Source organism: Thamnophis sirtalis, unplaced genomic scaffold (assembly GCF_051295495.1).
Source record: "Thamnophis sirtalis isolate CommonGarterSnake01/CBP01778 unplaced genomic scaffold, rThaSir2_p1.2 scaffold_1, whole genome shotgun sequence".
NCBI lineage: Eukaryota > Metazoa > Chordata > Lepidosauria > Squamata > Natricidae > Thamnophis > Thamnophis sirtalis.
In genome coordinates, this window is record NW_028261381.1 from 125,124,313 (window position 1) to 125,151,347 (window position 27,035).

Genomic DNA, 27,035 nt, shown 5'->3' on the forward strand with positions numbered 1-27,035 from the left:
ATTGTTGTTGGGGGCAATATGCTGACTCTGTAAACCGCTTAGAGAGGGCTGAAAGTCCTATGAAGCGGTATATAAGTCTAACTGCTATTGCTATTGCTATTGCTAAAATGACTGTTCAAAATTACATTTTGAAACTCATTTTGACTCTGCCAAAATGAGCATGAAATCATGCATGCTTGAGTACTGAATCGTAGCCCTATTTGACCTGTTGCATAAGTAGAATTTTCTCCAACATTTAAGTCCTCAAGTCCTAATGAGCAAATTCTTCATAGCAGTGTTTCTCAATTAGTGATGCATTGTCATTCTCACATAGTAAACCAGACAGGAATCAAACCAGGTAAGCTAATTCTACTTCTACTTCTAATTCTCTGTCATGTCTACATTGACAGAATTCTGGAAAGGGTGAATTTACAATCTTTTCCTCTGTCTACTGTACAGTCCCAAAAACTATGAAGGATCTTTCTTGAGAAGCTCATCCCATTCACTAATGGGATAGTGCACTAATGCAACTGCATAGCCAGTGGCAGGCTATGCAGCCTCTTATCTGACTGTTCCATTGGCAGTGTCTCTTTGCCCAGTTTTCCAAGATCTTTCCCACTTATCACTACATGCATGTACCACTGGTGACATGAAGAATTAGTCCTCGTAGGACACAGCTCCCTTTGCCAAACTGGGAAAATAGAAGAAAGTCAAGAAGAAAGGCAGAACCAATCAGTCTCCAGTCATTGAAGGTAAAGCAAAGGAACTATCCGATAAGTATCTTGGCAGATGTTTCTTGAAGTCTAAAACTGGAGCAGCTTCTGAACTTAAAGGGTCTGATTCTGGCGTGGTTTCATTTATGTACTAGGAAACTTTATTTCATTATCTGGTTGTAGCTTTTAGACTGGATTTAGAGGATGATGTTCCTATAGTGGCAAATACGGTTTTGGGCAGGTTAGTTCTCAATGTTATACAGCTGCCAATAGTATTATTATGATTCCTTTTATTTCAAATACAAAAAGGGCCAAGGTATAAAAATAATAGAGAATCACTGCCATGAAATATGCCATGAAATGTGTGTGTGTGTGTGTGTGTGTGTGTGTGTGTGTGTGTGTACACACCAAATCCAGCTTGAACATCCAATGGAAAAACTGCTTATTTTTCATTGGAAATATTGGAAATTCAATCCAATGAATTAATTAATAATTAAACCATTAAACACTAATCATTTTCTTCCCTTTGTTCTCTTTTCAGATGCCTCTGCATAAGCTCTTTTGTACCCCAATATTTTATAGGTGTGCACACTCTATTATTTCCTCATTCTTTTTCCCTGAAAGCAACAGGATACAAATGGTTTTAAACTTCTAGTTCATCTTGCCATATAAAAAGAAATTTAAAAACAACAGGCCAAACAATTTATCCTTTAAATAGTAAGAAAGAAAACAATTGCCATATGCTGGGCTATGACCGTAATAAAGATTTGATTTGATTTGAACCACAACCATAATCTTGTTAATTATATTTGTTTGCAAAAGTTTTTTAAATCATGCAAACATGTACATCTGGAAAAAAAATATTCCTAAACAATGTTTGTGAAAATATGAGGAAGAACATATAAAATAGAAACGGTTCATTTTAGCCTGGCTTATTCAAACTAAAATCCACTGGGAAGTTACATGACTGTCAAGGATTTATGACTAATTGGATCCACATTCAAAAACAGAAAGGGCAGTTAATTTCTTTGTATTTAGAAAAATAGTGATCAACAATGCTGATTTTTAAGTATCTTTACCTGTGAGAAATGAGATACCAGTTTTTTTTTTTCAAATGCTATACTGTTTAAGTGAAGAAAACAGAAAATTGCAAACAGAGACGTCATTTGGGGAATTCAGGCAAAGATGAAAGATTAACAGAGGCAGACACAACCATAGTGGATCCTCTTACTTTTAAAGAAAAGGGAAGAAAAAAGGAACCTTCAACCTTTTAAGAAAATGTGTTGAAAAATTGCTTTAGATGTTTTTTTTTAAATATCCAATTCCAGAAAAAAATTAATAAATCAATGGCTGATAGGCAGCTAAATATAGAGGCAGAATGTCTTCTGCTACCTTAGCTACCTTAATCTAAGATCAGTTACTGCAGCCCTAATTGATTTTGGGTTTGAAGTGCTTGTGTTGGTCTTCACAATTAGCTTTTGGCTCAACAGCTTCTTTTAGTGGAATCCCTGCTACACCGTCTTCCAGTGGTGGGATTCAAATAATTTAACAACTGGTTCTCTGCCTTAATGACCAGCTGGGTAGGCGTGGTTTGGTGGTCATGTGACTGGGTAGGTGTGGCCAACTCAACATCACTCACATCGATGGGCGCTTCGCCTTAGCTGTTACAATGTAGTAAGGGCTAACCAGAGAGGCAGTTTCTGTAATCAGGGCAATGAAGATTAGGCTAGAAACAACAACAGAATGTTTCCTTCCTGCCTTCCTTATAGGATTAGCCCTTTAAAGTGGAAAAAAACAAAATGAGATTTCTTCCAACAACCAGTTCTCCGAACTGCTTAGAAAGTTAACAACCGGTTCTCCCTTCGTGACGTTATGAATGTTCTGAAAGACAGGTTTGCAATTCTCCCTGCTCAGGATTTAGCTGTGTTTGTCTATTGTGCCCCACACTGCAAAAAGCAAATACAGTAAGGGAGAAGTCAGGTTGGAGGCAGAGAGTTGACTGGCTCCATTTTGCATGCTGTCCCATTGGCCAACTGGCTCTGATCAACTAAGTAGAGCAAAGCCCATGCTTGTGTGGAAACACATCACAAGAGAGTGGAATCATAATAAAGTGTCAAGTAGATTAAGACAGTAGGATTGACATTCATGATTATTTCTAGATATTTATCTCAAGAGATGTGTTACAATTATCAAGGGAAATTTTACTGTTATCATCAGAGAATATCATATGGTGGTGACAGAGGAAGCTGTGGTCCTCATCTTCTGGAACATCCTTCTTGTCTATGAGGGCTTCCTTTCTGTGTTCACATTCTCTCTTTGCTCAAGTTTCCCCCAATATTCAAAATTGTATTATTTTTTATCTATAATTATTAGTAGATGCCTTTTATCAATTGTTGGTTTACTATAAGGGCTTTAACTGTGGACATAATGATATACATCACAGAGAGCTTTCTATAGAGGTATGCGTTCTACCAAGGAGGCTAGTAGTCTTCCTATCATACTAGTTTCATTGTATAGGACAACAATGCGTCCATCAGACTTTTGGAGTTAGGTAAACAAAACCTAGCTTTGCAATTCAGTGCTATTTCTTTATTTTGCTTTTTTTTTGCAACCCAACCCTAAATATTTTGCATGTTATTTTGAAGAAAGAACAGTTCCTATATCCTGACAGTACTATAAGCAAAAATTAGTAGAATTGGAAATCAAGGATGAAGATGTACTTGAAAGACTGTACTTGAAACAAAAAATAAAGCTGTTCGTTCATTATGCATGAAATGCTGATTAAATATCATACAAACAATGATTCCTCCCAACAAAAATAATTTACAAGCACACACATGTGGTATTATTTGAATTATAAGAGATGCTGCCAAACATCTTTTCACAACTTTCAGAAATGTCAAGCCACCTTTAAACGCTTAAATTGCAGTTCATATTGCATATTTGATTTTCATATTTTGAAAGGAACAGCTTAGCCTTGCGTTCAAGAGCATTTCACATTCTCTGCCAGGTATTTCCTGTGCACATCCCATCTGAATCCCCTGGTTCTTGTAACTAATGTCTGGTGAAGAAAATCCTGTCATAATTATAGTTCTTAGCTTCACATGCAGCCATTTTCTTTTTAAAAAAATGTTTTAGCTGCATTGACAATCACATTTTACACTGATTCTTTCCAGATGAAATGATATTTTTTTCATATAATATAATAAAATGTAAAGTCAGCTGTTTTTAAGACATAAAAATGATTTATGAGACGTACTATGTTTAGTGATGCTTTTTAAAAAAGTTTTCTTTTATAGAAGAAGTAATTATGAACAGCAATCAGAACCACAATTTTTAGGAAAATGCAAATACATTGTTTATTTTAAAAAACAATATCACTACCACAGTTAATGGGGATTCTAGCCTACAATGTTTTGTTTGACTGAAGTGTGGAGAAACATACATATTGTACTAGATTGTATATATGTGCATTTCTGCCAACTAGTTAACACTTTAGCCAGTGACTTCATTGTTAGGCGTCACAGTTATCAATTCCTTGAAATTCAACTGCACGGTTCTGAGAATTATACTTTGAGCTGCAAAGTGCAAAGTTTAGAATGTTTTGGCTTCAGTTTGAAATCTTCTGTTCATCCATAGCCCCAAGAGACAGAAACATATTTTTTTCTGTTTCCAATAATCATCTTCAATTCAACTCTTTCAAATCTGTGATCAGTGTAGATCATATGATTCATCATATGTTTCTATGGTGACAGTTAACAAGCACATTGCTGTTGGCAAATAAAAATTTGTTGGAAAAATATGGCAATTGAAAAACCAGTCTTTCCGATGCTGGAAAAAATAATTTCATATACATTTAGGCATATGTATATGTATATGTATTTTTTATTGTGGATGCTGACAGAATTAAACAGTGTCCTTTTCTCTCCCCTACACCTCATTTGTCCTCATTTCCAATTAATCCTGTTCTCCTTTGCCTGCTCAGATATCTGGTATACATAAATTAGCAATAGCAGTAGCAATACCAAAAGCATTTAAGTTTATATACTGCCCCATAGTACATTACCCTCCCAGCAGTTTACAATATACAAGCATTATTTGTATAACCCTAACCCTAACCCCAACAATCTGAGTCATTATTGTACCAACATCAGAAGGATAGAAGGCTGAGTCAACCTTGAGCTGATCAGGATCAAGCTCTAGTACGTGGGCAGAGTTTACCTGCAGTCCTGCATTCTAAGCACAGTGTCACCAGGACTCCTTAGGTTAGTTATTTCCCTGTCGCCTTCCACTGAGAAACCAAAATATCCCAATTATGTTTCATTTTCCTTTGAATATTGTTGTTGAAATATTGTTTAATATTTGTTCTTGCAATGGTAGAGGTAAAGTATAACAAATAACTAAATATTTTATGTCAAAATCATTCTATTGCTCAGGAGCTCCTGGCCCTTGCTCTTTTGGGGAATTGTGCTCTGTCCCATTAGGACTTTTTAGTTTCAGATTGTTAATAATAAAATGTTCCTTGGCATGGCGGGGTTGGAAGGCAGTGTGACAGATTTGGCGGAAAGGTATCTTTTAATCAGTAACAACAGCAGCGGTACCAATACTAATACTGCATGAAATGAAAACACTACATTTGCCAATTCCTTGGGAAAATATTACATTATGTTGCATTCCTCTCAGGACTATAGCCAGGCTTTTCTTTTCTGCCAGGATCAGCCAAATTTAGCATCAAAGGCCTGAAAAAGAGCAGGTAAGTTGTGATTTGCCTGCTCCTCTGTAACAAAAGGTGAAAAGTTTTAGGAGTGATTGGGACCCACAAGGAGAGAAACTCATTATGATTTAAACCAGCTTTTCTCAACTCAGTGAGCTTCTTAGACTACAGTTACCAACTTCATTAGCAAAGTGGGAGTCACCACATTGTAAAAGGCCAGCTTAGGCAATTGATCTACAGTGACCTTTAAAGGAAAAGTTTGTATTTAAGTTTGTTAACCCTACACTTCTTTCCTGCTTCTGCTAGTTTTTTTAAAAATCCTTCTTCAGTTTTGTAAGTTGAGAGCCTCTGCTAGAAAATTGAGAAATACACGCTTTTATATAAAAATAAATAAATACAAGCCCATCTTCCGATTGCTGCAATTTAAATCATGAAAGAAACATCTGGGAGAATAGGTAACTTTAAAAACCAAGAAAATACCAAACTAATACTGGGAGGGTAATGTGTGTACATTGTAACCCAAGAGTTTATTCACAGCAGGCAGGAGGTACCTAGGAAAAAAAATGATGGTGAGGTATACGTGGACTGAGATGGGAAACCAAATTAGTAACATATGTACACAACCTCCCGGACATATCACTGTTTAATTTAGCCAAAGAAAACAAATAAAAGCACTTTGTGTATGAAAGCTGGACATTTCTTCCTATTCACCCAATATCTGCAGGTAGGATCTTACATGTAACATGTGAATCTAGACCTAAGGGCAACCAGTAGATGATACCAAACAGATTTCACTGTCACTTGGCTTCCATCTAGTGGCCGTCCAGATTGCTGAAATCAAAATATCCCTGGCCTTTACAGCTGTTTTAATCACAGCTCCTGTGAATGTTCACAGCAACGATGCACAGTATATTCATCATTGTACTTCCCAATGGCATCTTTGGCTACCTGCTTGTTGAAAACAAGTACCGACTTTGTTGGCGCTAACCTTCCTTTGAAAATATCTCTCTTGCAAAGCTCCATATACTTCACACTTTCCTCTGATATAACAATTACATTTCAAAATATCTATTAGGCATCCAGACTTTAGGGAGACAAGGGGGGATTTTCTGATTCTTTCATTCTACTGAAAACTATTTATTTTCAGTTGGCACACATATTTTGGAAGTTTCAGTATTTCTATTTTTAGCTGGCACACCTATCTTGGAAGTTACAGTATTTTATACATTCTAGATTTTTCTTTGTGGGAAATACTATACATTGCATGATCTCAACTTAACTTTAATTGATCCTTTCGGGGGTGAAGGTGGTATGCCACAATAGATCAAAACAATTAGGATATCCACCATGGTGGTAAAAAGCATGTAAACTCCATAAATCTGTAATATTTGCATCTTTCTCTTCTGCAAGCTTATGGAAAGGTTAACTGTATATGCCACTTTGTCAGAGATTCTACTTGTCTTTCAATCTTTGGCTTACAAAGTGGGCAACATGTGGACCCTAAGTTACATGTGGCCCCCAGAAATTGAACTGATAATTTTTGGCAATAAACTGCTAAAAACAATGTGCATTTTCTCATTTTTAGCACAAAAAAAAATCAACTTGGAAAGGTTATATGTGTTCTATTTAACTCAACAGAAAGGAAAATTAAATCCACATATCAAAAAATAAATAACAACAAAACCAGAAAAATGCAGCTCTAATTGATGACATTACTTATTTGACCTCAGCTGCCCAATATATGTGTATATACATGTGCATATAGCCATATCCGTGAATATTGCATATATGTTACAGTCAACTCTACAGCCCTATCCCTGGTGGCTGAAAATGTGCTGTCACTACCCTCTTGCAATGGCTGCAGGCTATAAAGGCCTGGATGGGAGGACAACATACTTCAGCTGAATCCCGGCAAGGCAGAATGGCTTTGGGTGCATGGAGTTTTGAGATCTGGGACACCAACATCTTTAGTTCTCAACAGGTTGGCACTACCTCTGACAGACCAGTGTGCAACTCTCCTGGATTTGTGACTCTTGCACCAAGAGTGGGTGGCATTTGCAACTTTGAGTACCTTTGGACAACTCTGTTGTTTGTCAGTTATGCCCTTTCCTGGATCAGGAGTCCCTGTACCAGTCACTCAAGCACTGGTCATCTCATGCTTGACTATTGCAATGGGTTGTACTTGGACCTTTGAAGAGCATTCGGAATTACAGCTGGTGCAGAGTGCAGCAGCACTGTCAGTCTTTGAGGTCCTAAGAATGGCACATGTTACACGGCTGTTCTGTAAGCTGCATGGGCTGCCAGTTTGGATCCAATTCAAAGTGTTACCTACCCTTTGTGGCATGTGTCCAGGTAATCTGTGGAAATGTTTCACTCTAAGAGGATTAGCCTGCCCACAGCCATGCCAGCAGAAGAGGCATGTTACAGATTTTGCCTGTCAAGGAAATTTTGACTGGCAGGACCAATAGTAGATCTCACTTCTCATTCTACTCCTTCCCTCCCCATCTTTTAGTCATAATTTGTAATCTGTATTTTTATTGCAGTTGGATATATGTGTCTGTATAGTTTTATTGCTTTTACTGTCATAAGTTGCCCAGAGATGTCTTGCGGTAAGATGGGCAGGAAACAAATTAATGAATGAATTAAATAAATAAATAAACCATCAAAAATCTACCTGTCCTTGTAAATCTTACCCCAATAATTTATTTGCTAGTATGATAAACCAGTGTACTGGAATATAGAAGTCAAACGGCTCTAATGGAACCATTTTGGGATCATTTAATGGGCCTATATGGTTTTGTTTATTTTTCCTAGCTACATTTCCTCACATTTTTTGTGAGGAAAACTGTTTTTGAACATCTTCCTTCCCCACTCCTCCAAAAGTATACATTAGAAAAGGTTTGTTTGTCAACATGGAAAGAGGGCCTATTTTTCTTCTGAAAAGTACTGTATGCATTTACCATTTCGCTTATCTTATGGATTGTATTTGCTTTAGATCACTACTTTCTTGCAAATAATTTTTTTCTCCAATTTTTAAATCACAACAATAAGATTTGCTAGACTAATAAGACAGAGTTAATTGCTTGAGGCATTCAGGATTGAATAAGAAATTGAACCTGGTTTTCTCAAGTCCAATATTCCTATTCTGTTTTTCTCACACTGGTGAAGCTTAGAAGTGTTGGACTTAAATTCCTGGAATTCTTTGCCACTATGGTCAATGGTAATGGCATGCAGTAGCTAAGTGGCTGAGATGCTAAGCTTGTCGATCAGAAGATCGGTAGTTCAGCGGTTCGAATCTCTAGTGCTGCGTAACAGAGTGAACTCCCATTACTTGTCCCAGCTTCTGCCAACCTATCAGTTTGAAAGCACATAAAAATGCAAGTAGAAAAATAGGGACCAACTTTGGTGAGAAAGTAACAGCTTTCTGTGTGCCTTTGGTGTGTAGTCATGCTGGCCACATGACCACGGAGATGTCTTCGGACAGCGCTGGCTCTTTGGCTTTGAAATGGAGATGAGCACCACCCCCTAGAGTTGGGAACAACTAGCACATATGTGCGAGGGAAACCTTTTACCTTTATGGTCAATGGCTCAATACAATTTCCTTAAATATTCCCTTCCGTTGCAAAATAAAATAAAATGACAAAGCTGACTATTTCTAAATCTGAAAATCTCCTTGGAGGATGAACTGGAATTTTTTTGGAGACATTATTAAGAGTGAGCCTATAACTTAGCATGGGCATTCCCAGAGTGGGAGCAAGAGGGGTAAATAACAATGCATATCTATGTAACCATGGCATTTGCAGGAAGACATCACCATGAGCTTGTTGTCATTTCGATGTCTTTCTTGTTTGTTATGGATGCCATACAACATTCTACTTCAAACCTGCATGACCAGATTTTTCAAGGTACTTCCCCCAAAGCAGAAGGATTTGCTTGTTTGAATGCAACAGGCTCATTGCTCTGAAAGCAGTTGATTGGACTTTACTTTTAAAATAATGGTAATATTGCTGAAAATAAAATAAAAAACACCAAAAACTGTTGGTGAAACTTTAGTAAACCAGTTAGCATTTGCTACTTGAAACCATGTTTATGAACATAATAGGTAAAACATGGATGAATTTAGCTTTCCCGAGTTTTAATCATTCTTTACTCTTTCTAAATGATTATCAGAAAAATACATCAAAATGATCTCAACAATTATTTATAGCATCTGACCATGCTAAAAAGATTTTCTTTGTTCAATACTTTGACTAATTCTCAGTTTCAAGCTTTGACTATAATAAACATCAGATTCTGTTTATGTTTGCTATAAACTTGTCAATCCTCAATAAACAGATGTACCCCACTGGCTAGCTTTGCTGTCAAAGAACTGCCAAAGTGCACACCAGCTCTTAAATTAAATGCTATCAAATCTAGAGAGGTTCAGCTTTAAAAGTCCTATTTGGAGCAACTAATCTAACACTTAGCTTTGCTACTGAGGATGGATATTATGTCATCTACCGAAAAGTTCTAAAGGAATTTTACAAACCGTCTGCCTCACTTTAACAAAAAGCTAATGTGACCTTTAATACGCTGTTAGACACAGCCTGACTCTAGCGAGTCTCAATTAAATTTTATGTTTTATGGCTCCCATTTTCTTGTAATACATGGACAAAGTTCAAGGGATGACTCCTACTTTGAAGATTTAAATTCCCTATTGAGAGAATTTATTCTTAGACTTCTTAGAGCACTCTTTGGAGGTTGTGCTTTTGAACTGTCCAGCACAAGTTGAGGAGAAAAAGACTTTGCAAACTCATGTAAGATTCTTGCATTTTATAACCCCTACTTTTTTCCCCTGAGGATTTTAGTCATTTCATTTAATTATGGTGCTTATGTCCTCTGCGACCCAGGCCAAAATACCACTACTGGTTCGCCAAACTGGTAGTAACCCACCTCTGTAATGTCCCCATTTTCTATGATAGATATTTCAGGCTGCTACATCTATCCAGGTTAGATGCATTAGTGGAAACACTGGAAATTCTGAAAAACACCTAGAGACCATTAGTTGCAAGCCTAGCTACTTCCCCCCCCCCAACTCACACTTCTTAATTTGTTTATATCCCATTTTCAGGGTTTCCAGAATTCTTCAAATTCCTTTGATTTACCCAAGCCATTTGGGGTTTCAGAAGCCACAATACGGTACTGAATGTTGAGGTATTTGTAAACCAAATCTGACTTGGTTAAGGGATGTCAAAAGAACTATCTGGTAGGTTTTTTTTAAATGATAGATAATTTTCTGAAAGTTAAGATAGAGAAAAATACATGTGTGTGCTAGACCTGTGAATAGTGCATTAAGAATTCCACTGGAGCAAAAGATATTCCACTCTTCCTCCCATGTTTTTTTTTTAACACAGCCACAGCAATAAACTGGGTACTATTAGATACTTGAGGGTGATATTCCTTGGGATTCAGCAATGGCTTAGAAAGGTTTTTCCCAGGTCATTCCTTCCCTTCTTAAAAACACAATTGCCAGCTCTTGCATTTCTGCATTACCAAACTTCATTTTCTTTGGTTCTATGATTCCAACCTGACAACCTATTTAGCTTGTCCCTTTGCTAAAATGTAATATTCTTCTAGTGTAAATTCTGTTTAGCAGACTCAGAGTTTGTATTGCCTTGGCTTCTGCCACCTGGTTGCACCTTAAATGCCAATGCAGTGTGTAGTTAAAAATTATGGATTAGGAATTAGGCTCATGTTCTATTAATTCTCAGCCATGCTCATTCATCTCTCTTGGTCATTTTTCCTCACTGCAGGATTCTCACAGTATTGTTGTTGTGAGGAAAAATAGGACAAATACCATGTATATCGTTTGAACTCCTGAACAAACGATCAAATACCATAAATACATAACTTGTGGCCCTATATATATTGTCCGATTTAGAAGAAATTGACTTTGTGTGTGTGTTGCAAGGATATAAATTTGACTAAAGGAGAGGCAGGAAATTTTTAGCACTTTTGATTTCTTTGGTAGCTAATATAATTATTTAAAAGTATGATCTAAAAGTGAACCAATAATATAAAACAAATGACACGTGGAAGGATAAATACCTTCAAATGTTACAGGTAGTAAAAATACCAAGAAATAAAAAGTATTATGTATTTAAAAATTAAAAACCATTCCTATTTGGATGCCCATTGTGTGTCTCCAAGGACTGCCCAGGGGGACACAGCGATGATGGAGAGAGAAATTCAGTAGAGCCCCTAACTCTTGGTTTGCCAAAGCCTGAAATAAAGAGGAGCCACAACATATTGTAATATATACCAGGCCAATATTCCCTTAGCGAATATGGAAATCATAATCTATTGCTGGATTATTTTTCCACTAATGTTCATCCTTTTTGGTTAGGTTTGACTCTATGAAATCCATTAATTAGAACCCATTTAAAGGACTTCAGAGCTATTTTAATGGTCCTGTTTGTGCCCTTCCCATCCCAATGGTAAATGTTTGTGCAACTGAAATGCTTTTATCTTAACAACGACATCATCTTGGTGTTTCTTTTTCTTCTCTGAAGGCAGGTGCCCGCCTGCTTGTTGCAATGGGGCATACCTCATCTGTGAACTTTTGTACTGGTCTGTATGGCTAAAAGCGGGTTAGCAATGAAGGAAAATCACCTTGCATAATGGAAATCCTGTGGAGCATGGTCAAGATAGTGGCATGTGTTTGCAGTTGTCTGGATTTCTTGCCTTAATTGTGTCTTTCTATGAAACAAAAATGTTGATGTTTCTCTTAAATGGCAAAGGGTTGCTTATTACTTTACATTTTGTACTCAGCTAAAGTTAGCCAAATATAATATTGGGTACATAATAAGTCAGCTTTGAAGTGCACATCTGTGTAGAAATGGCCACTTTTTTTCTTCGAAACATGCATAGCTCTCATGTGGGAAAGGTCTGGATGTATTTTTAATACTGTTTTTGTACCTGTCTGACATAACAAAGGCAAGATCACACGACTGTTTCATTTTTTCCCAATGCACTCTGGCATGCCAAATTATCACGGGAGTAAAAAATGCTTTTATTTTATTTTTGAAAAAAGAAAAAAAATAAGCTGCTTTTGAACATACTTCAATGGCTCTGAAGACCAGTAGGTAAGCCAAGGGACATTCTCGAGACCCAAAAGTTTTTTTCTGACCAATCTCTTCTTAATCTATCAGTCTAAAGCAGAAATAAATGTTGTCACAGATTCTGCTATACATTCCTAGCCCATGATTCTGTGCTCTCCTTAGCATATACCATAATTTCAACCCAACAAAATTAAATAAACAGAGCACTTCTTTCTACATGCCCCTAAAGTTGAAATCCTGTAACAAATATATTCAGATAAAATAACCCAATGTGAAATCCATGTTTAAATTATTGATTGCTGCTTGTCATTGAACAAGATATTTACATTTCTTAAATGTCTCCAATAAGCTAGTTAAACAGGCTTCCAAAAGCAATTAATTCCATAGAAAAGATTCTCGTATCACAGCCACTGAGTTTAAATTTTTCAAATACGGCAGGTTTTTACAATAGCAGAAATACAGAAAAAATTCAATCTTGTACTATAAATCCAGGCAAAAAAGCTGCAATCCTTGAATTGCTCAGCATTTTATTTTATTTCATTTAAAAAAGAAAACAGTTTTCTTTTCTGTAGAGAAAATAACCCAGTGTTCTTTCTCTCCCTAAACTGAAGATGAAGATCTGAAAAAGAAAACAAAATTCTTCATGCTTTTTTCCTGTCAACATTATGGCCTGCCAGTCATTGATTGTGAGATTTCTAAGCAGCTCCCATACAGACTAACACCAGCACAAAAGTTTTCACTTATTATTTGGCAGTGGCTAAGCCCGCGAAAGGACTTGCAGAGAGACTCATTAGAAAGGGCCATGTCTGCTTGTGTTAAAAAACGTAAGTGTTACAGTCACTAATCTTTGGTGATGACAGAGCAAAGTCTAGAAGCAGATGCTATTCAAAAGGCTATTGTCCTCTTCTTCCATACCAAGATTTAGTAAGTTGTTTTTATATTGTTTTAAGAACTACCTGCTATTGCCAGTATGAAAAAGACCATGCCTGCCTGAAGTCATTTTTTTTTCCAGACTAACAGATCACAGCAGCAGAAAGAATAATATTTGATGTCTTGGATAAATGCATGCAAGCAATTGAGACAGGTTATTGAAACAGATTGAGGACTGAAAGGCACTATCAGACCTGCTAAATGTCTGATTTAGGGCTCTAGCAAAATGGAAAGATAATTCAGAAGTTTAGAACATCGTGGTTTGTTCAAAAGTGGAAGGAGAAGCATCTGTTCTCCATCCATGTTTATTTGTTTTATCCAAGGGTTCATGAGACACCAAAGAGAGGAGTAGGCATATTGATATTTTGTACTATCTCCTTGAAGGATATAGTAAAATGCTATTACTGAAATGGCCAAGAACATTATACTACTGCCCAGCAACAAATAATTTTTGGGGGATAAGGTTGAGAGGATGGATATCTAGGCACTTTCAGATGGTTTTGGAGTATACAAATTATTTTTACTTTTTCAGTCTTGAGTTCAGACTTGATTTTAAACAAAATCAATTCTGGATGCTTTATGGATCATCTCCTCTGAGGAGGAGACAAGAGTAATATTCTGCTTGCCGTACTTGCTTTGATGGTTTTGGAATGCTCTCCTGTTGTATGTATGATGTGGCATTCTCATATGCTCTGTACTTGAGTTTATGGTATTCCTACAGGTGAAAGAGTTCCACCAGAGTGGGTAGTTACATTGCCCCTACTTCAGTGGTGGGTTTCAAATATTTTTAGAACCTCTTCTGTAGGTGTGGCCTGCTTCATGGGAGTGGCTAGCTGATCATGTGACTGGGTGGGCATGGCCAACTTGTAAAATGTAGTGAAACTCACTTAACAATGCTCTTGCTTAGCAACCAAAATGTTGGCTCAGAAACACTGGCATATGAAGCACACAAGTCTTAAAGCTGTCAAGTTACAAGACCCTTGCACCCCTAACCCTTTAGAAAAAAAATCCCAGGGGTGTTCAAACTTGACAGCTTTAAGACTGTGGACTTCAACTCCCAGAATTCCTCCTCTCGCTCTTCAGCTTGATGATATGCAGACGGATGGGGGAGCGAGCTGGAACCAGTTCTAAACAGCACTGTAGATTTGTGGAACCTCTTCTATAGAAGAGGTTAGAACTGGCAGAAACCCATCCTGCCCTACTTATTCTTGATTAAGGAAAATGCATCTTTTAAGAGCCTAGGTGGAAGAAAACATGAAATCCTGGACTAGATTGCTAACACTCCATGACTGATCAAAGTATGAACAAATGGACAATGAAATAGAGGGTACAAACAGGCAAACACAATAAAGTTATTGAGCCAGTAGAAAATTATCTCAGTATAAAATTTGAAAAGTCCTGTTCTGCTTCAATAGTAAGGCCAGAAAATAATGCTGTCCTTATAAATTTTAGGCTATAAGGAAAGGGATGATTTTATTGCCCTATTAGTCCTTACCTGTAGAGGGGGGAACTACCAATCACTTTCCTCAATATTGGGTAGCTTTGGGCAAGCATAGGCAGGTGCTTGACATGGCTTATTTAATTAAGGGTTAAGCCCCTCAATACCAAATAATGGGAGATATTCTCTATGGTGAACTTCAATTAGACTATTTCTGAACAGAGTCAAGGGAGGGAGGAAGGAAGGAAGGGAGGGAGGGAGGGAGGAAGAGAGGGAGGGAGGGAGGGAGGAGGGAAAGAAGTCAGTCCTACCCAAACTCCTATCAAAAATAGCCTAGCTGTCCAGTTATAACCCTGGAGGAAGGCATGGGTAAGCTCTTCTGAAAGAGTTGGACCTCTGTCCAAAAATAATCTGGTTTATAGCAAACAGTACAGAGGTTGGACATAAAACAGGAAGGAACAACTGATAATGAGTGAGTTATAAGTGCAAGGAAATGGCAATGATGGCAATAAGCCTACGGTAATTCTGATCTCATGGTACTGTGGAAGTAGCATATGGAGACCCATGTAGCTGGAATGAAAAATGGCCTCTGGACAATCAAAGTAATAAACAGTACAGCCATCTAAAATCCTTGAAAGATTGTTCTACAATTGTTTATGAAATTAACAAACCCCAGTTCTATTTCTAGGTTTAAACTAACCTTCATGGCACAGCACAAATCTAACATTCTCAACCTGTTAGCAACATTAAAAAAACAAAAAAACCTATTTCTACAAGAGACTTTCTAAAACCTGAGAAGCACTTTAGAAACATTGGGTCAGTCATTGGGTAGATGTAGTCATGTGTCTGGCATCATGGATGGCATTTCCCCAAAAATCAAGGGAGGGTACCTGATTCATAGCAACCTACTGAGCAGCTTTCATCTTAAATCATGTCAATAGCTACATTGTCAGTGAAGGATGCTAGCTTATACTTAGGACCAACACAGGGGTGGGTTGCTGCCAGCATTACTGCAGTTTCATTGCTCCGCGCACATGTGCACTTGCCCATAAATAGGTCTGTGCATGTGTAGAACATTAAAAAGGGGGGGGGAGAAACCATGCTGCGTGGTTTCTCCCCCCCCCCCCCCCCAACGTGGGCAGGCCTGGGTCACTGCCAGTTCTGGTGACCCAGGCTGGTAAACCACTACCGGTTCAGCTGAACTGGTCGAAACTGGTAGGAACTCACCTCTAGACCAACATTATACCTGGAGAAAGGGAAACTTCTGTACAATGTTAAGCTGCTTCATTTGTGGGTTGGGGAAGAGACAAATGTAATGTCATAAAGAGATGCATGTAAAAATGGCTATAAGGGCATGTTAAGGGGGAGGTGATAATAAGCCCAGAGAATTTTTAAAAAAGGAATAAATAGCACTTAAAAGAAATAAATAATCCCTCATGCAACTACCCCTGGCAACATTACCTCTACCTTCCAGTTTCTACAGGCTTTGGATATGAATTCTGGAGGCTCTGTCACATTAAATCTGTTTTAATCTCCAGGTTCTTGTATTCTGCAAGCATCCAGCCAAGTTTGATTGACTGAGAAGGAAGAAACTCCTTAACTTCCTTTCCCTCTGAATTTCAGTTGCCTGTCACTCATGGGGACTATTTAAAAGTTTTTAGGAGACATCAGTGAGACAGCATGCGATTCCCACTAAAGAGCTAGTCAGTTAGCCAGCATTGAATTTTGCTGTAATTTAGTTGGTTCCATTTTAATTTTTCTATCTTAGTTTTTACTGAATGTCTTAAACATGTTATTTAAAAGTTTATAACGTCAACACTAAATACATAATGAATTAAAATAAACGGGGAGAAAGATCCATTTGAGAGGCTTATCACAGGGTCAATAGAGGAAAATCCAGATTTCTGATTATTTGTACATCTGTCAACTATGCTATTGCTTATCACCCTGCCAGTTCCAATATTAAATAATTCAGAAAATTATCATTGGAGCTGCAACCCTATCAATTCTGCTTACACTAGATCAGTGTCAAATTCAAGCCCTGTGGGCCAGATCCGGCCCATAGGGTGCTGAGATCTGACCCACAGGGCCACCCTGGAAAAAAGTGAAGGACTGGCCCACGGTGCGAAAATGGAACTTGGAAGGACTGCACCTCTTGAAGTCCACCTCTCTTAAAGTTCCAAGTTTGAAAAACACTGATCTACTTTGTGATACATTAGGCGAGAGTCCATCACAATCTAGATACAATCTAGAATTGTGGATTTATAGTCCATCGGATCAAAATCTCAATTAGTGTAATAAAGAAAGAGCTAGAATATTAGTAACAAATGCCTGTCCAGCCTAGTCCTAAATACTTTCAATAAAGAAATCTCTTACTCTCTAGGTCAGGAATAGGAAACAGTTTTCCTCCAGGGATTTCAGTTTTATTTTATTCTTGAATATGTTTTGGCTTCTGAGGTCCACTACTGATGATGGAATGATATTAGTAGACTGTGTCGGGCTGAGATTTTAGGCCCTTTTTTTCTTGATTTTGGAAGCGGTTCATTTTTTTGTCTTACAGAAAACAATATTTTATTACTCTAGAGACTAAGCACAGTTATTTTAAGCATCGATCTACCAAAGGAGGGGGGGAAGCAAGAAAGAGGGAATCATGCTGCAAAGTTGGGCAGTGGTTTTTTTGGGGTGGGAGCTTTAGGGACTGCAAAAATGGGAGCCCGCAGATTGCTTCCCTCCTGCTACAGATAATCGGTGTCACTTTGGAACCGCACGTACTTTTCTCCTTATGATATGATAAGGCTGTTTTCAGTCATGAGAAATAATGTTCTAATAATCAAAAAAAGTTGTTGCTCATTGCCTGGAAGCATCTGTTACTACTCTTGAAACAATAGGGGAACTGACCTCTAAATTAAGCATACATTTCAAGGAATCTTTTCTTATTTTTCTTTTGTTTAAACGTGACATCAATTTACCTCATGTGATGTCAGTAAAATGGCATATTATCTTTCTCACAATTAAAATACAAAAAAATGGTTTCAGGGTCCTACATACGCGAACTTTCTTAGTTCCTTAGCATCACTGCAAGGAGTTTTTATAATACATAAAAGTGTCATTCAGCAATAATTAATAAAACTACATCCCTTTCACATTAATTAAGAAATAATGTAAACACTTCAGCCCCAGTCGCATAAATCTTTATACATCATAAAGTTTAATATAGCAGAAGCATCTTGGTTAGAAAATATTCTAATTGCAGTGAACAACCCAATATGTTTTCTTTACCTTAGAACTCCAGTTCAGAATGAAAAAAAGGTACAGATGTGAAATGAATGAAATGCAGTGCAATAACATTTTTTACGGAGTAAAATCATAAAATTATAATGTATGGTGGTATCCTTACCCTTCCGTCCGGAATATAGTTTTAAAACTGTCTCCAAGGCTCTTGTACCCGGAGGGATCAGATTTTCCTCTTTGAATTTGGAACCTATGAAAGTAGTGAATGAAAACTTAGAAGCTATACTAGGGTTTTAAAATATACATTTTACAAGGATTGTAAGAATTTTCTAAATGTTATGCTCATATTTTATCTCTAACTTCCTTCTTGAATGTTAAATTATACATTGTTTCAGGCAATTCTTAGGGATGTAAAAACGATCTGCCATGAATTTCTTTCAAGTGAAATAACATAGTCTACCAACATGGGCTCTATTACAGCATAAACAGGAGCAGAACATATAGAACACACAATGCCTGCCTTGAATATTTTCTAAAGTATTTCCTAAATACTTTCTTAAAACATTTCCCTAAAGTAACTATATTAATGGCATTGACAAACCAACAAACTCTGATATGGAAGGACACATCTAAAAAAACCTGAACAAAACACTATCTGTGGGGAACAGTGGTATACAAATGTATATGGCCATGTAAATTATACTAAGGAAATACATGTTATTTTGACCAGACCACACAATCAGTCAATGCAGCACCTGTATCTCAATTCAATAGGAAGTTTTCAAGATTACTTTACAATTTGTAAAAAATAGTACATTATGTTCATAGAATTAAACTGAAATACAGTTTAAATTTTCTATCACATCATGTTGGCTCTTTCCAGTTCATACAGCACTATTATTAGATAACTTCAGATTTTACATGAAAGACAAGTCTTAGGGTAATGATCTTTTCCTGTATTCCAGTTTTGCTAGAACACAAAGATAATAGTCCAGCACTTCAAATATGCAGTCCTTTTACACCTCTAAATCTGGATGGTTGATATCAGGGGTGTCAAACTCAAGGCCCACGGGCCAGATTTGGCCAGCAGGGTGCTTAGATCTGGATTGCGGGGTCACCCTGGAAACAGCAAAGGATTGGCCTGCGGTGCCTCTGCCAGTTAAAACGGAGCCTGGGAGGGCTGTGGGCCGCCCTCTGAAGCTCTGTTTTCACTGGCAGCGGCTGTCACAGCCAAAAATGGAGCTCGGGAGCCTGTTTTTGCTGGCAGAGCACTTGAGCCACCACAGGGACTGACACAAGTGATGTAAAGCTGGCCACTCCCACCCTAGTCACACCCACCCTGGCCCCCAGAGGTCAAGCACAACCCTAATGCGACCCTCAATGAAATTGAGTTTGACATCCCTGGTCTATACTCATTCCTCCTCCCTTTAATTCTATTTTACATTTTGATATATTATATTGTTTCAGTGTTGATATGTCAGTAATGATATTTGAGCAGCATTAATTTAATTTATTAACATTCTATTGCTTATATGACTTAGAATATTGAAAATAAAAAAGACAAAGAAACATATTGTTTACTGTATTTTTCGGAGTATAAGATTCACTGGAGTGTAAGACACACTGGAGTATAAGACGCACAAAATTAAATAAAAGTAGGTAGGTAGGTAGATCGAGGGATACAGAGGGAAAGAAAGAGTGAGAAATACAGTAGGTAGGGAGGGAGAGAGAGAGTAGTTAAGTAGGTAGATAAAGGGATAGAGAGAGAGAGAGACAGAAATAGAGAGAGAGAGAAATAGAGAAATACAGTAGGTAGGGAGAGAAAGAGAGGGTATAGGTAGGTAGGTAGGTAGGTAGGTAGGTAGGTAGGTAGGTAGGTAGATGGATAGAGAAAGAGAAATAGAAAGAGATAGAGAAATACAGTAGATAGATAGGGAGAGAGAGAGAGAGAGAGAAAGTAGGTAGGTAGGTAGATAGAGGGAGAGAGGGAGAAAGAAAGAGAGAAATACAGTAAGTAGGTAGGGAGAGAGAGAGAGAGAGAGAGAGAGGGAGAGAGAAGGTAGGTAGGTAGGTGTTTCCAAGTATATTTATCCATTTCTGCTGGGCAAAGAAATCACTGACAATCTGCAGCACCTGACTTTGTTTCTGCTGACACAGCATTTGACCAATCTAATTCTCATCAATCACTTTAACTAAAGAGCTTTCTGAAAGGAAAAAAAGTTTTTGTACTCCCCAAAACAGCCCATTTTTTTGAGAAAACGGGCCCGTTTTTTTAAAGAGGCATGAATAGCCTTGGGAAGCTTGCAGAGTGCTCCTGGGGAGGTGGGGGGGGCTAAAAACAAGCAAAAAACCAGCCCATTTTTGACGAAAACAGGCCCGTTTTTTGTCAAAAAAATTGCATGGAGGCTTATAGAGTGCTGCTGGGGGGCGGGGGGGGGGAAGACAGCCCATTTTTTGCTCATTTCTGCCCTCCCCAGCCCCCAGGAGCTGTCTGAAAGCCTCCATAAGGGTATGCACGGCCATTTTGGTGAAGAGGGCGGGGCTTCAGGAGGCAAAAAATCCTGTATTCGATGTATAAGGTGCACACAGATTTTCAGCCTCTTTTTTGAGGAAAAAAAGTGCATCTGATACTCCGAAAAATATGGTATATACTAATTACAATTAGAATTATATATTAATTATAATTTATGATATCAATATTATGAGCAACGTGAACTACATTTACAGCAGTGAGAATACATGTTGTTCAATACTGGAAGGAAATATCTGGCTGAGAACTTGGATTTGGTGAATATGATCCAATGACAAAGCTAACAATAAAAGTTTAATCAAATCTTAAAAAACAATGGCTCCCACACATACAATGTATCACATAGCAAGGCAAATATAATCACGTAGAGTTCAGTTTCTAAGTAGACCTAAATGTCTTCCCTAGGGAAAAATAGTAAATAGGAATATCTTTGAAATTGATATTCTTTTTAAATTATTCTTTTTTAAAAATTTTGAGAAATTCATTTCGCATAACTATTTTCTCCTATAGATACATAGAAAAACATTTTTTTTCTTTCTATTCAGTCATGTCCAATTGTCAGAGACAGCCTGGGCAAGTTTTCTTGGAGAGGTTTTTCAGAGATGGTTTGGCATTATCTCTTTTCTAGGGTGAAAACAAAGTGATTAGCCAAGGTCACCCAGTTGGCTTTGTGCCTAAGGCAGGACTAGAACTCCCAGTCTCCCAGTTTATAGCCTCATCCCTTAACCACTACACCAAAGTGGCATGTGTTCCTGTACATACAGACACATTCTTATATAAAGAAATTATACAATAGAGACTTTAATACTTAGAAATTAAAATGGTGCAATTTCTTTCTTTCCAATTTTATGTCCAATTTTCTATACTTTTGGTAACCTAACTGGATGAGGAAAAAGAGGCTGAATATTCAAAATGAACAGCATTTTTAAAAAGCTGTTGAACAACATGATTTTACCAAATATGAATTCATTAAGATTCCTTAGTGTATCAGGTATGGATAACAAATATTGAATCATACTATTTACTTTGGATGAATGCAGTCACACTATGAGTTGAGGTAGAGTCTTCCTTCAGGCAAGAGTCCCAAGGTGTGACTCTGTAGTTTGGAATCCTTCATAAAAAACAGAAACATCTGTACACAAAGCTTACTTATACTATAGATTTTATTGCCTACAAAATGCTGTGCAAGGGGATATGTAAGGGGTGAGAGAATAGTGGTGACTATCAACTTTACCTTCAAAACTCAAAGAGTGATTCAGCAGAAGCTCTTCTATAATCACATTTTTTGGGAAGGAGTGCTAAATTTTGTTTTTACTCTAACAGTGTCATCTATTTATGTCTCAGAATAAAAAAGCTGTAGGCATTTTTCTTTTCTGGAAAAAAAATCAAAATTACTGTACCCATATGTCTGAAACTGGACCACCTTTATCTATTCAGACAGGCTTCTGTGCCTGAAAATTCTGTCCCATTTTGTTAAAAAAGTAAAAATGTGAAGCTATGTGTAGATTTCACCTGTTGACAAAAGGGTTTCCAAGATTTTGCTTTGATAGAGCCACCAAATCTGGTCTGTAAAAATCTACAGTAGTTGATTACGAGATGGATGCAAAGAACTAGAATTCTGTATTTTGTTGTTAACAAGCAGCAGTTGCAAGATTTGAAGTTCCACTCTCCTAAAATCAAGCCTGAAGCAAATTTTATAATGGTTCGTGTTCCTATTACTGCCAAGTCCACATCATATTTTAGGGCACACATTGAACTCTACAAAGAAGGTATGCTATACTCTTCTGTGTCATGAAAAGTACAATGTTGGTGTATTTTTACTGGAAGTATCAAATATTAGTCAGAGACTTAAGAGAAAAAGTAAAAGAAGAAGATAACTACAAGACCTTTACTGCAGGATATTGATGCAATCTAAAACTAAATAAACAACCAGACAAATAAAAAACACTAAGCAAATAGACATGGGGCTTTTATAGATCCTGCTTTCATACCTTTCCACCAGCACTTTTGGTGGGAAGATTTCATATGATTCCTTATTTAGAGAGACTTTGCCTTTGTGGCTCCAATGAGGTAGAAAATCTTGCTCATATTCTCATATGGTTTCCTTTTAATATTGCCCCACCATGTGGTCTGAACTCCCCAATCATCTCTAAATTTGACCTCACGCCCACAGAAGCGTGCTGACAAATGCGCGCCGACGAAAGCGCGTCATCAACAAACAACGCAAAAACAACATAATAACCCTAACCCTAACCCTTACCTTAACCCTAATTGCGCTTTTGTGGGCGCGGTTTTGTCGGTGCTCTTTTGTGGGAGTGCTTTCGACATCACAGTTTTTTTGGCGCAGTTTTGTTGGTGCGGTTTTGTCGGGGGCACATTTGACGGGTCACGCTTACATACTAGGTGACCAGAAATGTTCCCTAAGTCACACAATTGTGCAAAAATTTAAATTACAGAATATTTGTAGCTCCAGGTTTAACATTTTACCTAGTTTGCTTATGAAACATCTGCAAGAAAACAACCAAGCTCAGAGAGCAACAAGCTCAGCGAGCATTTTTAATTAGATATGCATTTTTTCTCGTAATAAAAAATTGCTACATTAAATTGCCATTTATTTTACTGTATAGGCTGGTCAAAAACAGTAATAAAGATTTGATTTATGACAATTCAATAAGAATATGTAGAAGGCTTATTATCTTTTTTCTAGCATTCATAATTCAAGTAGCTTTTAAGTGTTTTACACTTTTGCTTTTTTAATTATTAAAATAAAATCAACATGAATAAATTAAATGGTATGATCTACCTAAAATATTTCTCAGTGTATATACAGAGCCAGTCTTGTGTTTTGGACTACTATTTTCATCCTTCCTAGTCACGAGGGACAACAGTCAATGATTATGTAGATATAATTCAGAACATCTGGAACAATTCAGATCAGGGGAAGATTAATATAAATGACTTTTAATTACAATAATTTTAATGAAAGAGAGATGTATTAAAATTAATGAATCATAAAAATATACTAATGATGCTTATTTCTTGTGCCCTTTTTCCTGAGACATAATAAAATACATTTGGCAATTATGAAAGAAAATGCATACTTCACTTGAATGCACTTTCAGTTGGGCCCCTAATAAAAATAGTTCTGGCACATCTGGAATCTCTGTATACGGTAACTTCTTTTATTAAAGAAAAAAAAACTGTTGCCAAGTTGGCAGTGCAGCAAACACTCTTCAGCAGCTTTACACTCCAGTAAGAATTTGTTGCATGATTTTCTTTTTTTTCCAAAGAGCTCTTGGGAGGATTAGAAAAATTCACAACTTCCAGTGGCGTCGAACTAAGTACAAGAATGTTAGTCAACCAGAAATGTGTGTGTTGAATTAAATATGCTATTTAAATATGAATACACACACACACACACACACACTTGATAAGCCATAAGTCATATCAAGATTATGTATTGATGATTTCCCCTCCAAAAAGAGAAGCTGATCAGGGAAGATAATTGAAAAATTACTTAAAATACATCTGGCAGATGTGCAGGACAGAAAGTGGATTGATGTGACTCAGATGAAATACTGATATAGAACACAATATAGAAGTATAAAATAAAATAGGAAAGGGACAGATTTTATCACTGCAAATTCTTTGCGGGCCTTTGGTAACATTGAGCACTGAATACACTTGAGGGATGTGTAAGCTGTCACCAAACATCCAGCTTTCATTAGCTGAGGATGCCTTTCACACTTACTGAATGATCTACACTTGGCTGGATTTCTACAACATGCTTTGTGACGATTTGTAGTCTATGGAGTGTAACATCTGGATTCTCACGCCAGCTGATACCAAAATCCAATGAGCCACTTTATGATTTTGTGGAATCTGTGAACCTAGGCAGGATGTGTTTAATTACAGGTAGTCCTTGACTTACAACAATTATTTAATTGACCATTCAAAATGTGTATTTTGACCGTTTTTCAAAGTTATGACCTTTGCAGCATGCCATGATCATGTGATCAAAATTCAGGTGCTTGGCAACTGGTTCATATTTATGACCTTTGCTGTGTCCCAGGGTCATATGCAATCATCTTTTGCAACCTTCTGACAAGCAAAGTCAGTGGGGAAGCCAGATTCACTTAACAACCAAGTTGCTAACTTAACAACTGCTGTGATTCACTTAACAACTGTGACAAGAAAAGTCATAAAATGGGACAAAACTCACTTAACAAATGTCTCACTTAACAGCAGAAATGTTGGGCTCAATTGTGGTCGTAAGTTGAGGACTGCCTATATAGAATATGATTTTATGTTTAAAAAGTGAGAAGCTAACCCAATGTTCCAGCAGCTTTGTTCATTTTTACTCTGGGCTGTTGCTTCTAGAACTTCATTTTGTTAGCAAATATGATGCAAATATGCCTGTTAAACTGCTGTTTCCCAGCAGGGCACTTAAGGGATTCAGATACAGGAAAATCTGGTAGTGTACACTCACTTGGTTATTTGACTAAAGCATGTTTTACATAGCATATAAATCAGTGCACAAGATATGAGACTAAGATGGGAAAAGAAACGAAACTCAGTAAGCATCCTCTGAGAACTTCTTCCTGAGATGCACAAGTTTATGATTAAGAACACATTTAAATATGTATTTAAAGCTTTGTGCTGCAATTATTTATCTTTTTATCTGGAAGCACAGGTTTATTCCTGAGTAGACCCATATATCACTGAACCAGTAAATGGCATTTCTGGTAGCACAGAAGGTGCAGCTTATCATACTTTAGCTACCTTGTAATCATTTTTCCCATTCCCCATTTTTCCCCATCAACTTCTGGAAAGTAAATATGCCTAAATCCAAAATTTTGGCAACTCAGACTAAAAAAATATCTTAAATCAATATTACTGGGTACCAGAAAGTTTGTGGCATTCCCAAATCCGCAACTGTTGCTAGTACATTTTAAGACTAGCAAAGGTGGTGTTTGAAAAGATATCTATAAAGGCAGATGTTTAGTTTTCTTAGTCTGAAATGGATTATTTTCTTTAAAATCATAGTTCTGTGCTAGAAGTAGAAATACAACTATGTGAAAAATAAAAAGGAAGTTATGAGAAACCAATGTACTCTTTGGCATTTTAATCTAGTTTGGTTTCCTTCCCTGAGGAAGGAAGCAGAAGCTAGATAATGACAAGCGAAGAAGGGTAATAAAAAAGGAGTAATTTTATTATAATAGTCCAGGATACAGAACTACACAGGAGTGAGAGCAAGACAGTGGCATCAGATTCAGGGTTTGAATGGAGATGATAACTTATAGTTTGTCATGGAAGCGACTGCCTGCGAAAGCTCCTGGATTGGGATTGAAAGGCGAAAAGGGAAGTATCATGCTATGTCCCATATTCAGGCAGACCAGGTTGCCCTGATAGACAGGCCTCACCAGAAAAACACTTTCGCTCCTGATAATAGAGGTAGTCCTCGACTTACGACCACAATTCAGGCCAAAATTTCAGTTGCTAAGTAAGACAGTTTTAAGTGAATTTTGACCCATTTTATGACTTTTCTTACCACAGCTAAGTGAATCACTGCATTTATTAGTAATGCATTTGAGTAGCTTCTGCTCTTAATTGATGTTCAGAGAAGAAACAGAAGTGACAACTAGTAGCTTGTTGTATCTGATCTGATATTAAATCCTTCCTGGGAATCTATTTCGCTGTATTGATTTGTTTTTGATGTGTAAGTAGTTTAGTTTCCTGAATGAATCAATTGAGCATATCTTTCTAATTAATTAGAACAAAAGATATAGATTTAGTAGTGTATTCCAGATGAAAGATGGAAGTATGTTGGTGTGTATTGCATGTACTATGTGGTATGTTTTCTGTATAAAAGGTTTATGTGTCCATTGTAGTTTTACTGTGACATCAAGGAAGTAGACCTGAAATTAGGCTTGGGTTGATGATGAGATGGGAGTTGTGACATCTTGAGGATCCATATGATAAAAATAAAAACTGTTAACTGACTTCAACATCTGGAACAGAATTTGCAGATTGTTTATTTAACTTACCTAGGATAATATGTAAATTGAGAATACATTTCTGCCGTTTATTTGAAGAATGAATCTTTCAGTTCACTGAAAGATTTACCCTTGACAATATGAATGTTCAAATTCAAAACAAATGGCTAATTATATTAAGCCCCAGAGCTATAAATTCTGCCAATATGGAAGGTTCTACTTTAGCTGTGGTACTGCAATGATTTATTTTATTGGGCCTTTGAGTCAATTATTTGAGTCCTGGCAACTCCCTGGATAGGTCCCTGCAATTTTCTTAGCAAGTTTTTTCAAAAGTGGCTTGCCAATGCCTGCTTCCTAGGGCTGAGAAAGAATGATTGGCCTCAGCACAGAATTTGGATTAAACA

General features: G+C 37.2%; 1 protein-coding gene across 1 annotated transcript in view; it reads right to left on the reverse strand.

The window, feature by feature from the left end:
• The window catches only part of SLC25A21 (solute carrier family 25 member 21), a 269,849-nt gene that overhangs the window by 49,814 nt on the left and 193,000 nt on the right, over window positions 1-27,035 (reverse strand). Inside the window, exon 3 of the mRNA XM_087723796.1 lies at window positions 18,272-18,355. Coding sequence (XP_087579922.1) covers window positions 18,272-18,355 — 84 coding nt within the window. The remainder of the gene's footprint in view (window positions 1-18,271; window positions 18,356-27,035) is intronic.